Source organism: Lepidochelys olivacea, assembly GCF_965140295.1.
Source record: "Lepidochelys olivacea isolate rLepOli2 genome assembly, chromosome: 1".
NCBI classification, from domain to species: Eukaryota; Metazoa; Chordata; order Testudines; family Cheloniidae; genus Lepidochelys; species Lepidochelys olivacea.
In genome coordinates, this window is record NC_140411.1 from 290,517,781 (window position 1) to 290,535,934 (window position 18,154).

Here is an 18,154-nt window from a genome sequence, read left to right on the forward strand (position 1 = left end):
TTCTCCTAGGTATTTTCAACCTGCATCGTTGGGCTTTTTACTAGATAAAGCACTTTCCTCTGAGTAAACTAGTCTCTAATTCAACAGCTCAGATCTGCCTCTGTACTGTGGGGAAAGCAGCAGTGCCTTGCAAACGGTGACCCAATGTCTAGACCCTAGAGACTGTAGAATACAGGGTAATGTGTCAGTTTCTGTAGCTGGTCTCAGAGGGTTAAGTAGCCACCTTAGTCTGGATCTGTAAAAGCAGCAAAGAGTCCTGTGACACCTTATAGACTAACAGACGTATTGGAGCATGAGCTTTTGTGGGTGAATACAAACAGGTGAGTGAATTCACCCACGAAAGCTTATGCTCCAATACCTCTGTTAGTCTATAAGATGCCCCAGGACTCTTTGCCGCTGTTTCCGTAGCTGTGCTGCTTCAAGGCCAGCAGGGGTCTGGCCGCAGGGCTGCTGTTGCCGCACAGCAGCTCTCGGGGAGACAGTGACTGCGGAGGGGATCCCTGGCCCCAGCCAAGGTGGATGCCGCGCCAGCGACGGGCCCCGGCTTCGCGCTGGTCACCACGTGCCCGGCCCCGCGCACACTCCCTTTCGCAGGAGAGGTTTGCTACAACTGCCCCCGCCCCGAACGGGTTAACTCAGCGGCCCACAGGCCCCGCCCCCGGCTTGTGGCTCTATACGTGTACGGGCTCCACCGTACACGTATAGAGCCCCGCCCCGCGGGACTGCGCACGCGCCACACAGACATCGCCCCGCCCCGCGGGACTGCGCACGCGCCACACAGACATCTGAAGGCAGGTGCTGTTGCGCAACTGGCAGTCGGGCGCGTGGGGGAGCCGGCTCCGTGCGACTCTCGGTGAGTGGATTCTGGAGCGCGCGCGCGCGGCCCCCGGCCCCAGCCCCCCGGTGCCCAGCTGCGGCCCCTGCCCTGTGAAGCGGCCGAGCCCGGCGATCGCGTGCTCCGCCGGGGCCTTCCCCAGTGGGGGGAGGGGTGCGCGCGGCCGCCTGTGAGTGTCGCGGGGCGGTTGTGGGCTGAGACCTGCCTGCTGTAGCGACACCTCCTCCCCGCCGCCGCCGAGCCGCGCCCCAGCCCACGGGAGGCGCCCGCTGTTACCTGGGGAAACCCTCGGCGCGCTGGCCGCCCGCGGCCCGGGCGCGGGGTCAGCCCCCGGCTGTGTCCAGCGAGTGGGTGGGGCCGCCTGGAGCCCACCCGCACCTCAGCACAGGGCTGGGGGCCGGGCTTCTCCTCGCCCGCTCGGGGCCCGGGGCTGGGGCTGGTCGGGGGGCGAGGGGAAGTGGTGGGTTTACAGGCGAAGTGTCCAGGTTCGGAAGATAAGGTGGTGGTTGTTGTTTGGTCACCTCTCCCTCATCTCAGCTAAAATCAAAAATGGCCAAGAGTTTAAGGAGTAAATGGAAGAGAAAGATGCGCGCTGAGAAAAGGAAGAAGAACGCGCCGAAGGAACTCAGCCGATTAAAAAACATCCTGAAAGCAAATGCGGATGTTGTAATGGAGGAGGTTAAAGAAATAGCCACGGTGATCACCCCCGAGAAAGTCAAAGATCAAGGGGGTGAGTTGGGTTTTAATTTTGCTGCGCTATTTGTTGGGCTCCAGAGAAAAACACAGCCCAGGTTCTGAAACCCACCGCTGTGAATCTCTGCTGCGGCTCAGCCCCTTCATGGGTTCAGTTGACTGAGCTCAGTGCACACCCAGGGGGCTCCGTGCGTCCCTCCATTTCTGCCACGAACTCCCTGTGTGCCCACCCTCCCATCCCCCTTTATTTCGTGGACTCCCTGCAACCATTTCCTCTCTCATGTCCCTCCCCACCACCACCACCTTTCTGGTTTTCAAGCCTGGAATGGAGTAGCAATGGGGGTGGGGAGGGGAATTGCCTTTTTTTAACCTTGTTTTTCATTGTAGTTGGTACTAGTGACCCTTCATTTCACCCATCAACACTACAGAAAAGACAGTATCTATAATCCATAGTAGCTCTGAACTGTAATATCATAGTCCATGTTGTTCCTCTCTCCTAACAACATGGTTCCATTACCAGCTCCTGCTCCTAAATTCCATGGGTTTGCACACTCCTTCCCCCATCCAGCAACTAGCTCCTGCTCTCAACAACTGGTACTTGGCTTGGGGAAGAGCATCTGTCCAAATGCACGCTCCAGACCCGCTCCTTTGCTGTGGCAAACAGCATTATTTAGAAGGGATCATCCTGTGTTGCATTTTTTTGGGGCCCGAAGAAATCCCTTATGGAAACTCCTGATACTGAAAAAATTATGGCATGTGTGAAGAGAGATTATATTGGTTACTGTTTGTAAATCTAGTGTTTCTAAGTATCCTGTATGAAGCTGATTCAAATATTTTTATTGACTTTTTTGTAAATGCTTTCTTTTTTCAGGCGAAGTTAAGATGGATACACAGATTAAAAGAAACAAAAAGAATCTTTTAGACCAATATGGACAGTACCCAGTATGGATGAATCCCAGACAGAGGAAGAAGCTTAAGGCAAAACGTGTTAAAGGAAAAAACAAATCCAAGGTGGCCAAAGGATTAGCATGGTAGCTTTGAAGAAATTTGAAGGGTGGAAAAGAGACTATGTAGAAAACGGAGGCCACCAAAGATTAAGAGTATGTGATCAGGCTGGGTCCAGCTACCAAGTGTAAATTATCATTAAGTCTGGAGACTCTATTAGATCAGAAATTGATGAAAGGGACATCAATTTTATATCTAGTTAATTTTAAAAGAAAATGAGTTAAGTGTTTTGCCTGCTTTTGAGTCCCCTGACCGATACTTGTGGTTGTACATTTTAAAATATTTTTCTCACTTGTTGCTGTGGTGTTCTTGAACACAGGAACAACTGGAGAAACCATGGAACCAACTATGCACTATAGGAGGTAAAATATTTTTAGACAGAAGCATGTTCTGTAAATTGACAGTATCCCTTTAATTTTCCTGTAGAGCTTCTTTTTTTGGAGTTCTGATGTTTGTTTTAATACTGAACTATTAAATTATGAAAACATATTATGTGACTTTATATAGACATTATAAACTGAAATTTGGTTCAAATCAAAACATAGAAAACCCAAACAAGTAAAAATGTTGTCAGTGATTATTTTTTAAAATTCCAATAGAAAAGGTTATTTTTAAACAAACGAACCTTGTGTTACAGTGTTTGCAACCCAAACATTACAGCACTGAGAAATTGAAAGTAAAATAGACTTAATGGATTTTCATTGTCCATCTGAAAGAATGCAAAGGCATAAACAGTAAAAAAAAAACAAAAAAAACCCCCGTAAACTGTACTTTAAACATTTTTGGTACAGTTGTAATATAGGTAAATAAACATGTTGGCAATACACGTGTGATTCTTTTTAAAGTAGACAAATATCTCCTTAATTTGATATTCCTGTATCATAGTTTACAGAGTAGACACAAGATCCCAAGTATCGTGTGATTACAAAGCAAATGCTACATCCAGTTACACATTACATATTGATCGACAGTAGTACATAATGACAGATATGAGAATGTTACCCTATACCTTTATGTTTTTAAGAAAGGCTCTTGTTTAAAAAATGGATATAATTAAGATCCCACTCGTGCAATATGTTGTCCATTGAAGGATCTTTTACCCACAGATCCCCACCCATGTAAAGTGTATTTCAGGACTGGGACCTAAGTATTCTGATTGCCCAATGGTTACATATCGGTATGTGTAATATGTGGTAACTGTGCAACACAAAGGGAATAAGATTTATGCTTTTTAAAGGAAAGAGATACCAGTTTAAGATACTATGTTAAAAACAAACAAATGTTGGGCAGCTTGGTGTTATTACTTAAGAAATTTTTCTAGATTCCAAGAGAAATTTTTGTTATTAATGAGTTGTGGAAGGAGGGATTTCTTTTCCTTTTCAGTGCTCAAGTAAAATCAGGTGAAAAGGTCCTGCAGGATAGAACACTAAATAGACAGAAGTTATTAGGAGGCAATAAGGGAAATGTATGCATAAAATCTATTTGAATATTGTCAGGTTTCAGAGTAACAGCCGTGTTAGTCTGTATTCGCAAAAAGAAAAGGAGTACTTGTGGCACCTTAGAGACTAACCAGTTTATTTGAGCATAAGCTTTCGTGAGCTACAGCTCACTTCATCGGATGCATACTGTGGAAAGTGTAGAAGATCTTTTTACACACACAAAGCATGGAAAAAATGGGTGTTAACCTTTTGTAGTGGTAAACACCCATTTTTTCCATGCTTTGTGTGTGTAAAAAGATCTTCTACACTTTCCACAGTATGCATCCGATGAAGTGAGCTACAGCTCACGAAAGCTTATGCTCATATAAATTGGTTAGTCTCTAAGGTGCCACAAGTACTCCTTTTCTTTTTTGAATATTGTGTATTTGTCTGTTTCCTATAATGAGACTTCAAATTTGACCTGGTTACTTAAGTAGATTAAGGTATAAACTTACCCAATATTGTACAGTTAATATATAGTATCCATCTGCTGATTTCATTACAGCTGTCATACTGCAAAACAGAAAATACCACATTTAGTTAAACTATTTGAATATTAAATGTGAAATGTCCTTTAGATTTGAACTATGTTTAAATTGGCTAATAAGGAAGAGAATATCCCATGATTTTTTTAAACAAAAGAATCACCTGTTTACTGAGAAATTAAATAACAGCCACTTTGTATTTCTTTACAATTTTCATTCTGTGGCTCACATTCTGTCCTGTATGTGTTTGCCCCATTGAGGTTTAAGGGTTTCTCAGGTGTAACAAGAGGACAGAATTTGGCTCTTTCTAGGACCAGCAGAGGGAGCCCAGAGTTGTCATGTTTGTTTGCTCTTCTGCAAAAAAGAAAGTAGATAAAATCAGGGTAATTTCAAGCTCCAATATACATGCTTGTGGAAGAGGAATCAACGATTGCTAACTGCTCTAGATTTTATAGAGCTCTTTGTCAATTTCTTTCCTGCTCTGACAGGACCAGAAATGGGGCCATGTTCCAGCTGCTTCCCTGTTTTATTTATCTTGCCAGCTGTGCCCTGGCACTCTCCCTTTAACATCTTCCCCCATGTTCCACCTGAGCCTCTGTTGCTATCACCACAGGTGGGCATGAGCTGGAGGACTGAGCGTTTTTCAGAGGTTCAGTGGTGCCACAGGAAAATCGTCTTACTCTGAAGAGCATCTGCAAAGAATGTGCATGGGGCTGGACATTAATACTGTATAACTTTATTTTGCATTTACAGTCCACATAAACTGTTTTCTTGAACAGCTGTGTTTGTATACACAAAAGCTGTGAGAAGACTTTAATTGTAATAAAGTGAAGGTTTGTTGCAGCACAAGATTTATAATGCATTATACTCTTTTAGATGATGGAAGAATTTCAGCTCTTGCATCTTTGTTATAAATTTATTTTTATTGTTTCTATTACCATAGTGGCTACGAGCCCCAGGCTCTGTACAAACAAAACAAAAAGATAGCTTGTAAGCCCTTTCAGGCAGGAACTAAGTCTAAGTGTAAGACAAGACAACAGATGGATATAGCTAGACAAGGGGATATAAGAAATCATTCAGATAGTGTTGGACAGCATGTTAGGCAATGGTCTGTACAACAGCAGTCTAGTGGTTATTAAGCTTTTTGTAGACATCATGGGAAAGGAGAATTTTGAAGGAGAATGAAGAGTTAATTTTGTGGCTGTTTATGGGAAACTCTTTGTAAGCATGAGGGGCAGTCTGGGAGAAAACACAAAGTAGGGTTTATCTTAAATATCTCTGTTCCAGAAATGCAGAGGAACATTTTGATAAGTAGATGGTCTGAGTGGGGAAAAAAAAACAAAACAAAAACCTTTCCTTATAATTGAGTAGTGAGGATCTCTCATGTCAGCCAAGTGATAGTTTATTAGGTAACCTCATGATTGCATTTTTATAATTTTCCTTAATATTCAACACTGTGAGCGTTGAAGTCTTTAGGAGGTAGTTTCTGTTGTATAATAGCACAAGAAAAGGATAAAGATGAAGAACTTCAAATGGGGTTTTTAAAAAATAATTTGTCTGAACCCCCTGTGTGTCAGCTCCACTGGAATTTCCTGCTACTGTAGCCATGGCATAAGAAGTGCTATAGCAACAATTTCAGGGAACCAGAAAAGAGCAGGGGAATATTTTATGTAGTAATGAACTGAATTCATGTCTTAGTTCCAGCAGATGGGGAATTTTGAAATGTTTATTTTCAGTTCACTTTTCCATTTAAGTATCACTTAATTATTTCTTGGCTAGGGAGAGGTGGTGAATAAATGGTCTACCTAATAGATCTTTTCATCTCTAATGTGGTTAAGCACCTCATTGTTGAATGATATATTGAATGGTAAATATTTTATTACTCTACCAAAAAAACACAAAACCCCACATTCTCTGGGTTGAAATTAGTGACTGTGTCTCACTCCCACTACTGCAGGGCTAGGGAAAGGGCATAGGGTCAGATTTTAGAAAGTATTTAGGTGCCTAAAGATGCAGAGAGGCACCCACTGGGATTTTCAAAAGAACCTAAACAGGTTAGGGGTGTCTCATTGAAATTAAGTGGATTTCGGTGCCTGAATTGCTTTGGAAAATCCCATTAGGTGCCTTTGAAAATCTGGCCCATAGCCCTTATTGCCAAGTGTTGATCTTAGTTCCAGTAATTTAGTTGGAGGTAGGTTTATTCAAAGGAAGAGAAATATAAACACCAGGGCTTTCTGAAAATATTTAAAGGTATCTTTTAGGAGACGCCCCCCCCTCGTAAGTAAAACAAATTGGAAGTGTCTAATCTAAACCTCTCGAGATTTGACAGTATGGAAAATGTTACAACCTATGACTTTTCAAACCATGTCTCACAAAGACTTTGTCTGATCTACTTTCTATGCAGGTGTGAGGCATTAAAAAATGGGGTTTATTATGGAATGTTGCTCACAGTCTTAACTTTAGATTAGTCTATAACTAAGGATGTTTTGTGGGAACTTTTGTCCAAGGTAAACCATTTCCTGTACAATTGTATGATTTTTCCTGATATGATATAGAAACAGAAAGGTAGGACTAAAAGAATTCTTCCTGGAATCCTTGCTGCCTCCATCTTTCTCTAAAATATTCTATTTAATGTTCTCTTTAGCATCTGCATTGGCGACAGTAGTTGAAGAAAGCATTATAGCAGGGGGCTCATTTTTGTACAAGAATCTCCTCTTCCACTGACACTGGTTACTGGCCATCAAGTTAGCGACTTTCAGGTGTTCCTAACAAAAATAGATAGTCTCTGCAATATATGAGATTTGCAGACTCTTATGAAGAAAATGGTAATGACGTGTTGGAAATCAAATACTCATGCTGCTTTTCTTTCAGCATTAAGTGCAATTTTGAGTATTTATTTGGTCCCTGTCACCATCATAAGAGTGTATCTCAATCTTTAATTTATTTACTGACAAAAGCTGCATTACCACAGTTAAGGTTTGTTAGCAGATTTGCCTGTTACTTTGGGGTATGCTCATTTATTAGGGTTACTCTGCTGGGGGTGGTTCTGTAATTCTGTCCATGTACTGCTTGTGTCACTTGTGTTCTCATATGGAGCTCTGCTTCTCCCTTCTGCATGCTCCTTCCCAGTGGAGCTATCCTGCAGGACCTAGGTTCCCTAGGGCTGGGTTCTTCCAGCCACAGAATCAGACAAACCCCCACACATTAACAGAGTATGGATTAATCAACACTCCCAAGCTGACCCCTCTATGTCCCCTGGACTCAGAAGGCTGGGTTGAGCCGCACTTCCAAGCTGCCACCCATATATGCCCCAGGTTCAGCATGTCCCTATCCCCACTTTCATGTTACAGTTGTTCTGGTAGTAACCCACTTGATGAGCAAACCCCACAAGATTTTTGGGCGCTGCAGGAATCTTTAGCTTAGGTACAAGGAGTGTTGCTGCAGAGCAAATGGGAAGGCAAAAAACATCTACGGTGGGGGGGAGGAGAGAGAGAGAGCGAGAGAAGCAACCAGCTTAACCATGAAAGTTATTATTGACAGGTAATAACCCTACAAGGGGAGCCAAACAAATAAAACCGTTATTAAATCTAACTTATATTTGATTATAAAAGCCAGGTTTAGAAACCTATAACTGATCACACAAGTCAGGGTCAGAAGACGATACCTAGAGAGAGAAGGAGAGAGGGTTGGGTTCTCAGCACTCTGGGAAGCTTGAATAGTTCGGGGTTCCCAGATGGTGGTGGAAACTGAGGGTGCGAAGTGCTGGAGACAGGCCAAGCCCTCAGCATGGTCAGTCAGTAGAAGATGAAGTCCCAATGGACCTGATGCAGATGTTGGTTACAGGCATCAGAACACACACTTGAGCGTGGATAGGGGTTTTTGTAGGGAAAGAACAGTGATTCAAGGGAGAACACTAGATTTGCTTATGGGTAAACTGATGGTTCAAGTGAGTACACCAAGGTTTTGTTCAGGCTCAACAATAGGAACTGATCATTCCTGGCTATAGGTGGTGTTCCTTTGAAGGAGCTCACAGTGTCAAGAGGCAGCTTCAGTATTTTGGATCCCAATAAAGGATTTTTTCTAGAATTGGTCTGATAACTACTGAGTTGGGTGGGTGCAGGCGTGAGTTCATTAACGTCTGGAGCAGAGATTCCCCATCATGCAGTGCTTCCCTGCTTTTCTGGTTCCAGAGTTCAGTGTGGTTCTTGCCTTGGAATCTCTGTTCTCCATTCTGTATTCTAATGGCGATGCCTCCCTGTCCCATCTTCGATGCAAATGAGGCTAGGGGAGTTTCCTTAATCCTGTCACCCTTGTCCGGAGGGGGTTAGGTGTGTCTTCCACCACCTTTTAATTGCTTTTTGCAAGTCTTTCTTATGATCGGCTTTGGTTCAAGCAGAGGCTGGGGGCGGGGAGGTCTTCCGTGAGTCAGACAGGCTGGCACTGCACCCTGGTTCCCCAAGTGCACAAAGCTAATAGGTAATAGGTTGCCCGGTCATGCCCCATGCCCTTCCAGAACATCAAGCTCAGCTACACTCTGAAAATCAGGAGATATATACAGGGCCGGCTCTAAGATTTTTTTAGCCCCAAGCAAAAAAATTTTTGGCTGCCCCTGCTTTTTTTTTTTTGTGGCCCCCCTGGCTCCGCCCCAACTCTGCCCCTTCCCCAAATCCCCGGCCCTGCCTCCTCCGCTGGGCATGCTGCATTCCACCCCTCTTTGCTTCCTGTGGCTCCCCCCCGCCGTAGCTCACCTCCGCTCCGCCTGCTCCCCTGAATGCGCCACTGCTCCGCTTCTCCCTCCCTCCTTCCCAGGCTTGCCACGCCAAACAGCTGTTTCACGCGCAGCAAGCCTGGGAGGGAGGGGAGAGAAGCGGAGTGGTGGCGGCACGTTCAGGGGAGTAGGTGGAGTTGACCTGGGGCGGCGGGGGGCACATTTCCAGGGGCGATATGGCCAGCTCCAGAATGCTGCCCCGAGAAATGTGCCACCCCAAGCACCTGTTTGTCTTGCTGGAGCCTAGGGCCGGCCCTGAATACTTAGTTAAGGTAAGCACCATCCTTGCAATGCAACCTTAATTCTGCCCTCTGAGTGATGCACCAACTGGCCAATAAAACCCATACTAGTATTCTACCTTTACAGAAGTACAGAACACTTGGGGAACAGTGCATATGAGCACTGTAGAACAATATCTTGATCCTCTTTGCTAAGGTGAAGCTTGCATTTAAGTTAGGTATAGCAACGGGAGCTATCTACTCCTGGCCTTCACTCAAAACACTGAACGTACTCCATGCAAACCAGCCCAGCCTTGCTAAATGTTACGGCTCCTTCACCAGATTGCTGACAGTCTTCATCACAAGAACACTCCTGTTCACCACTACTGACGTGACCTACAGAACTCAGTGCTGAAATGGGACACGCTTGATGTCTCAAAGTACATGTACACCTGACCTCAAATCACAGAGACAGCTGTTCCAGCCTGTTCCAGCTAATCCCTCCATTCAATACGCCTACACCTAATGTAATGAAAGCAGCTACGTGCATGCAGATAATTGTGGTGTTAGATTTAAATTCCAGCAAACAATGGCATGTCTCTTTGTCACTCTACTTTTGCTTATGGCACCACCCTAACTGAGTCATTCCCAGTTGCTATTGCCAGCCCCAGGGGTTAGAGTTAAGATTGTGATGAAGGAGTGGCATGTACTTTAACTATATTTCATGCTTTTTCAGAAGTTTATGTTTGCATTACTGTAACCTTTCATTTGAATTGCCTAGTTTTTTGAACAGAATAAAGTGTGTTAAACTTAGGGAGGTATAGTTATGTAGGTGTGTAGATAGAACTGAGGACAGAACCCTAGTTTTGCTCCATATGTGCATTTCATCTTTTAGATGTAATTCTGACCTGGAGTTACAAACTTTACCCTTAACTTTTTCAATATTGCTTCCCCAAAGGAGCATTTGCTGAAGTGCAGTAGCTAAGAAAAATCCTGAGTGACTGGGATTTGTTTGGAGAGAATTGGAACCATCGTTTGAGCCCTAGCTGTGTCCAAAAAATCAGTTAAAGAACCAGGTGATTCTGTAAAATGCTGGGGGTTTTGGGGTGGGGGCTGTATCTCGGGAACCCTGTGCTTAAATGACCCGAATGTGGACCACTAACACTACCCTACATCCTCATGAGACAGCAAATTTTCAAGACGATCCAGGTAAACACGCATATTTTAGAAAACTTACTTTCTGCATCAACTGCTGTGATGTTCATTCTTAACTATAACAGATCAACTTCTCTGCTATAATTTATCCTCACACAACCACTGGAGGTAGAGATGTACTGTTATCCCTATTTTTATAATGGCGGAAACTGAAGTACATAATGCCCAGGATCTCACAGGAAGTCTATGATGCTGCTGGGAATTGTACTAAAACTCTGCCAAGTCTTAGGCTAGTGCTCTAACCACTGGGACATGCTTCCTCTCCTAAACAGCCTAAACATTCTTGTGTTTGTGTAAGACATCTTGTGAAAACACCCTAAATTTAGATATGATTAATCTAGTGTATTCTACTCTGGTCCTTAATCCATGTCCTCTAATGTAAAACCTGAGCATCTTCCAACAATGCATTAAGCAATGTGATTAGTATTTGTCAAGTGTGGGTCTTCTCTTTTTCTGTCCCCAAGGGGAAAACTGCTTGTGGATTTTTAATTTAATTGTTTTGCTTGTTTTAAAAAACAAAAATCTGAGTCCGGCAGGCCCTCAGACTCTCCAACATTTTAGAAGTCTAATTGCATCACTTTTAAAAAATGATTTGACAGACTGTCTGGAATTTTTTGTAGACAAACTGAAGAACTGAAGACATTATGGCCAGGCTGACAATCTGTGCGTGTGGCTGAAATGCAGGGGATCAGAGTTCATCTCCTTAGCATGGTCCCTTGCTACCTGGACAGTAGTTTGGAGGTAGTACATTTATCAGCATTGTGTAATTCCTGAGCAAGTTTCCCTGACCAATACTCCATACAGCACTGATATGCTCCTGAAGAAATGGGGTCAATCCCTCCATGGCTGGAAGTTGAGTTGCAACCCGAGGGTCATGGGAGGGAGAGGAAATGAGAGATTCCCTCTAATCTGTCTTCCCTCTTGTTATCCTCCCATCACTAAAAAGAAAAGAAAAAAAAAACTGTCTAGAGAAAGAGACTGGATGGCCTGAGTGATTGGTAATGAGAGATGGTGTTTTTTTCATCTCTAGGAGACTGATTCAAATTCATCCTAGTCACGGTCATTAGTGTCTGGTGGTTGCTCAGTGGCCTAAGTAGAATGAGTTGCTGGTCTCCTCTCAGTCTAGTTCCTAGAAAACATGTCACAATTGGCACTAATTAGAATATTTATTGACATTCTGAGTAAAGACGCCATGAAGAATGAACTACATTCTCACTCCAAGAAATGATTTAATCAGGAGCCAGTCTAGGAAAGTCTGGACTGCTGTACCCAGTGTTGTACCAGTCCGGTGAGTAAATAAAAACGTTGATCCTTATGTTGGTGAGCACTGTTTGCTTTAATGATAGTGTCCACTAGATGGCACCACGAGTATCAGATACAGTTTTGGGAACAGAGGAAAATTCTGATACGGTTTTCTTAATACGCTGCAAACACGAACTAGTCAAATTCTTTTAAAATAATTTTGTTTCTAATATTAAAGAAAATTAAACTTTTTTAGTTTAAATATACCACTAATTTTCAATCAACATTTTAAAATTTTATAAAAGGTCACTTATTTAAAAGAATAAAAAGTTTTACAACATTTGTTTGTTTGTTTTAGCCATATTACTATTTTTATAATTATAACTATAGCACAACACACTTAAATCACACTTGTCATTGGTATTTCATTCTCAAATTTTAAAATATCTTAAAATTATTATTTATTAGGAATACCTTCCAAATTCTTAAGATTTTCCCACACTGCCGTTTTTTTTAAAAACATATCATTCCATCACTGAAGAATGTAAAAGGAGCATGTCCCAAAATTTAGTATTCTGTTTTTTAAAGAAAAGTTTTTGCCAGACTCTAATATCAATCATTTCAAATGTTCCCATGAAATAATAATAAAAAAATCACTGAAAAGAGGGTTGTTTTGTTTGCTTGTCTTGTTTGGATTTTAAAAGTCCCATGTGGTAGTTGCAGCCCAGATATTCTGGCAGGAAAACCAGAAAGTGAAACTGACCAGAAATGTAAGTAAAAATGTCTGGGCTGTTTTCATTGTCCAAATGTAGATATATGCAATAACTTAAATCAGCAGCATAGATGATGAAAAGTAAATTGGATTTTTAAAATTCTTAAGGTGTCATTAGTAATGCAGGAAAGGACATTTGTTATTTAAAAATGAATTCTAACCAGATTACTAATTCTATAGTAAAAACACATTTTTCAGGAACCCACAGAAAACAAAACTTTTGTGCTTCCAGGACTGTTATTGAAATAGCAGGAATCTAGCAAACACTGTTGCTACAGCTGCACACATTCCTTACTCTATTATTAATGCTAATTGGGTAAAGTAATTTCATTTTTAATTTCCCATGAATGTATTATACATAAGGGAATATAAAGGTAAAGATAAAAACTATTTTAAATGTACAAAAATGTGTCCCTTTAATAAAATATCCAACAACAATATTTTACTTCTAAAAATAGTAATAATCCACAAAACAATTACCTGATTGTACAGTTCTATTAATTTATGAACTAGTGTTCAAAACAGAGGTGCTGTTTTCTAACTTTAATAAAAGAAAACAAATTTTGTTTAACATGGGGAAATATACTTACACAGAAAGATAAAATAATAACAGGCACATACAATTCATTTACATGCATATGTACAGTTACAAAGTAATTGGACATGTAGGCACTGTGGGACATGTATCCACTTCAGTGTCTGATGCTGTACCATTTAAATCAACAGGAATTTTGCCACTGATTTTTATAAGTGCAAGGATTAAAACCTAAATGCAACCCCAGTTTTGTTTAACAATAACATGAAAAGATATAAATAAAATACATGTAAAATCTTTTTTGAGACCCAAAACTTTTGCAGATTTGAGTACATAGGATGATTTAAAAGTTGCAAATATATTTGAAACAAAGTATTTGCAGATGACTTTCTCTTTTCCCTACACTTCCTTTGAAGACTTGAGTTTTGGGTTTTCCCTGTTTCTGTTGAAGACCTCACAAGTGCAAGAAGCAAACTAAGGAATACAGCTTCTGGCCAGCCCTTCTAACCCCAGTGATTGTTGCATGACAAACAAAGAACACTCAGCTGCTCTTATGGTGGGCTACCTCAACTTTAGATGCAATATGAATTTGCTATGGGGAAGAAATTAAATAATTTCCAAAATTATCTTTCTCAGTAATTTCTCAGCTAAATTGTGCTTGGATTCAGAGGCTCCTAATGAATCTGGATATGTTAATAGTGATTGGATCATATCCAAATATGACTTGATGGGAAACCCATTAGTTTTCTTCCCTGAGGTTATATTATGATCCCATCTGGTCATTGCTAATAAATCTGGATGCATTCTGAAAAAGGGTTGGTATTGGATTCCAGTGTAAATCAAGGAGACTGCAATTTCTTTAGGATTCATTCATACACTTCAATGAAGTTGAATCTTTCTTAAAACTTGAGGAAAATAGAACATGGTCATGTGATGTAAGCTTTGAATTAATTTATTGGTTCTATTACAATTGTTTTTCTGTTTTAATACCAAAAAGGTACCACTCTGCATAAATCATGATTGTGATTTAAAAATCTAATATTAAGAAAGCAAATGCAAACGAAACCATTAAAACCAATTTTGTATTTGACTCCAGCCACCTGTCATATGGTAACAACCTTGATTACTAAATCAGTGCTGGAGCAGGAATTGATATAGAGAGGAACAAAGAGGAATTTCAACAAAGAGGAATTTTTGTCAACAGTTTTCAAAAGCTTGAAAATTCTGGGGAAAATACTATGAAACATTTTAAAATAGGTAGGCTGCAATTTATATCCTGTGGGTGTAAATACTGTGCAGTATTAACTATACACATGAAGAATTAAATTTCATCTGTAAATAGATATTTTTCTATTGTATTAATTATTTTCATGACAAAATGTTTATTATTTAGTAGAATGACTGTACTTTTGATCAATTGAATCATTTTAAAATTCAGTCTGAGTTCTGAGTTCCCCCTGTGATGAGCAGCAGTAACTTCACTAAGGGAAGCTAAATCATTACAGAATAATTCTGTTATATACAGTATCATTTATACAAACCAAGTCCTAGCATAAAATAATACATAAGCAGAGGAAGAGAGAAATTAACAGGAATAGGAAAGGAAGAAAATATGCTTTCTGATTTTTAATGTATGATAACATATTTCATTCTTAGGTTATAATTTTAATTTCTGTAAAACTACAATGTCTCTCTGTGTATATTATATTAAGATTTATTATTTATATTAAAATAACTGTATTCTAAACATTTGCATATTTTGCCATTACACAAATTATTTTTTAAAATGTTTTAAAACGAAAACGAAAAAGGAACTTGGATAATTGTTTTTTATTTTCTACAAGAGACAGTTGACTAACTGATATGGTTTGTTTGTTTCTGTAGATCCAGGATTGTATAGTGACCCTCAGCTCTGATACTGAGGAGTAGCTCTGCGCATTCGTATCGTTTGTGATCATGAAAGATATTGGATGGAGAGCGCTAAAGACTGGAGCCCTCTGTTTACCCACAAAGCCAACAATGCAAGCTTTCCTCACATTGCTCCACGGTGTGCTTGGAGAGGTCAGCTGTAGAGATGATAGTGCAATTCATTTTGACACTCCCTTCATTTCCTTGGGCTCTTCTGGGATTGCCAACGCTGCTGCCAGTACAACCAACTAAATTACATGGGATACCAAAAAGCTGTCAGATGGTAATGACGTTTCACTCATTCCAACTGTGGCCGGATTCGGACCAATCATCTAACAATAATGGGAGGTTACTATAGATGACCATTTTGGCTCTGTAAACCATAAGTGAGAGGAATATTTTGGTCCCCGATTCAGCAAAGTACTTAAGTTCTTCCTTGACTTTAAGTTCTTTGACTTCAATGGGACTAATCATGTGCTTAAAATTAAGCAAGTACTTAAGTGCTTGGCTAGATCAGGGCAGCATGCTCAGCATCTCCCAGGATCACCCTTTAATTACCCTAGAGACTAAGGGCTCTTGTTGGTAACTTTTTCATGTGCCAGTGTGTAGTCCTTACTCATATAGGAAGTCATGCTGGCTTTGGTGGGATTGCTTACCAGATTAAGGGCAGGAGGATTGGGCTCTAAAGCTGCTGTTGTTTCTAATACAGGGCAGGCTGAAGCAGATACGCATGTGTTTGCATTACTGATAAATAAAAAACTAAAGCTTTCCCCTTTAAAAACAAAAGTTGTCTCTGATACTTTTAGTAGTGTCTGTTATCCTGGCATCACCACTAGTGCTCCCCTTACTAGCATGGCATCAGAAATGCCTCTTCCCATGGTCACAGAGCTGCTCCTGCTCTGCCACATGTTAGCTCCTTTGTAGGGGGAGGCTCAGCAGCAGCCCAACTAGAGACTAGTGGTGCAGTGATTTATACACAGAGGTGACTAAAATCTCAGTATTCCCACAATACCAGTGATGAGGACTGATGTCATGGTACTTGCAGAACTAATGCGATGAATAATTGCTGACCAATTAAGAGTATACATTTTCACCCTGTTTTCAAAGTAGATACTGTGGCAGTAACAAAATGTAGTTAAGTACTGTGGTCCTTTCCATTAATAGATGATGAATGTTGTTTTTGTATATGTTTATTTGCTTTTTCTGCGGTCTTCTAAAATGTAAAAGCTATTGCTATGAGTCACTAGGTGGAAGCATATACCTTAATAACTAGTTGCACAACTCATTAGTGAAGTAAGTTTTTCTGTTCCTAAATAATTTTCAGTTACGCTTCATGAAGTTAAATATCTTGCCACAAACCTTATTAAAATGCAACCCAATTATCCTTCTGATTCAGAAAAAGCACCTTCCCAAGGTCCCGATCCTGAAAACACTTATGTAAGAGCTTAATTTTACAATCTTTAACAGTGCCATAAGTGTTTGCAGGACTGGTGCCTTATTCAGCAAAGCACATAAGTATATTCTTAAATTCCATTAAAGCTATGAGTATATACTTATGTGCTTTGTTGAACTGGGGCTTTTAACAAGTCATTTTTGTCTTTTAAGCACCCTTAACAAATATCAATATTGTGCTAATTGTTGTTGTATTAAGGCTTGCCTTTAAGAAATACAGGGTTGAGAAGCCATGAAATACTCTTAGTGTCTGTGTATATGTGTATTAAATATATGAAAATTTTAAAAAAAACCACAGTGATATGAATATCTTAATATTAATACTCCTAGTTGAGGAAAGCACCTAAGCATACACTTAAGTTTGTCCTCATTCAAGAAAATCAAACTGTACTTCAATGGGACATAAGCAACTTAAAGTTAATCACCTTAAGTGCTTTTCTGAACTGGGGACAATGTGAGGATCTATTTGAAAAGCAGTTGTATATAAATAGCACCTTCTTACTCAACTGTTTATTCAGAGTCATTTCAATTTACTTTATTGATTAAAATAAGTTTTTATTACACTTGACTCCTTTTAGCTGTGTTGGCTTTGCACACAGTGTGAGCTGGCTACAATTCTGGCTTTTGCCTCATCAACATAATTGTTAACCAAATCCCAATTGCAGAATCTCTATTGTTGGTAATATGTGAAGCAGAAAGAACCAGCTTGCTTTTCAGATTGCAGATTGGATTTCCTGAGCGCAGGATATTTAAGAAACAAATTAAAAAATCCTGCTTTTTACTTGGTAACTGAACAATTTAGTTTGAAAATCATTGATAAACATGAAACATAGAACCCCACAATGAAATGTTTTCAGTCATATTTCAGAGAAAGACCACATTTTGATATGAAGTAAAACTATGTGGGAAGTTTTCAGAGGAGGGCTTGTACAGGGAGAGAAAATTATTAAAGCATGATGGAGCCATCAACATTCAGGAGTTAGGGAAAATTCTGGTATTCACATTCCTCATCTGTCTTCTCAGTTGATGAAATGATTCCCTTCCTTTTGTTATTGTTGGTCTAACTTTTGTCTCAATTCCCATGTACTTTCAATTTGCCAAATTTGACTTTGCATTTCTTTTTATTGTAAACAGCTGTAGTGAATTTTGGGGTTCTGAATGATTAATTGTAAAATGGACGAAGAAAATAATTGCTTTACATCTTTCTTCTATGTATTTTTCTTGAGTGAAAATATCCACTGTGTTTCATAGAGCACTGATGTGAAGTGCTATTTCAAAGTCACTCAGTAATTGTATTTTAATTTGATACAGATATACTTCATTTTCCTCCCACCGTTATTTCATGTTGCATTTTCACTTAGAGCAGTAAAAAGTGCTCTCCACTCTATAACTACAAAACAATACTTTATAAAATGTAACCTTCAGAAAGGTTTCTTATAGTACTTGTCCTATCTGCCTACTCCTGACAAAAAAAAACAAACAACATTTAACCATGACAAGAGAGAAAGTTACTTTGAGAGGTTAAAACTTTTTTTTTTAATACACCTA

The 18,154-nt window shown here is 40.2% G+C and overlaps 1 protein-coding gene and 1 long non-coding RNA gene across 2 annotated transcripts; both read left to right on the top strand.

Annotated features, from left to right (window-relative positions):
• Window positions 1-744: 744 nt before the first annotated feature.
• On the top strand, window positions 745-3,022 carry LLPH (LLP homolog, long-term synaptic facilitation factor). Its single transcript, XM_084617963.1, has 3 exons — window positions 745-853; window positions 1,373-1,565; window positions 2,400-3,022. The coding sequence occupies exons 2-3, from the start codon at window positions 1,385-1,387 to the stop codon at window positions 2,561-2,563; spliced, it is 345 nt and encodes a 114-aa protein (XP_084474089.1). The 5' UTR covers window positions 745-853; window positions 1,373-1,384; the 3' UTR covers window positions 2,564-3,022.
• A 6,385-nt stretch (window positions 3,023-9,407) lies between these two features.
• Window positions 9,408-17,779, top strand: LOC311523477. Its single transcript, XR_014712349.1, has 3 exons — window positions 9,408-11,438; window positions 14,343-14,503; window positions 15,131-17,779. It is a non-coding gene; the product is annotated as an uncharacterized lncRNA (long non-coding RNA).
• Window positions 17,780-18,154: the final 375 nt, after the last annotated feature.

Excerpts from the sequence above, each read along its gene's own strand:
- LLPH (XM_084617963.1), top strand. The coding sequence starts at position 1,385 with ATGGCCAAGAGTTTAAGGAGTAAATGGAAGAGAAAGATGCGCGCTGAG. Across the intron at positions 1,566-2,399 it reads GAAAGTCAAAGATCAAGGGG|GCGAAGTTAAGATGGATACA; the intron begins GTGAGTTGGGTT and ends TTCTTTTTTCAG.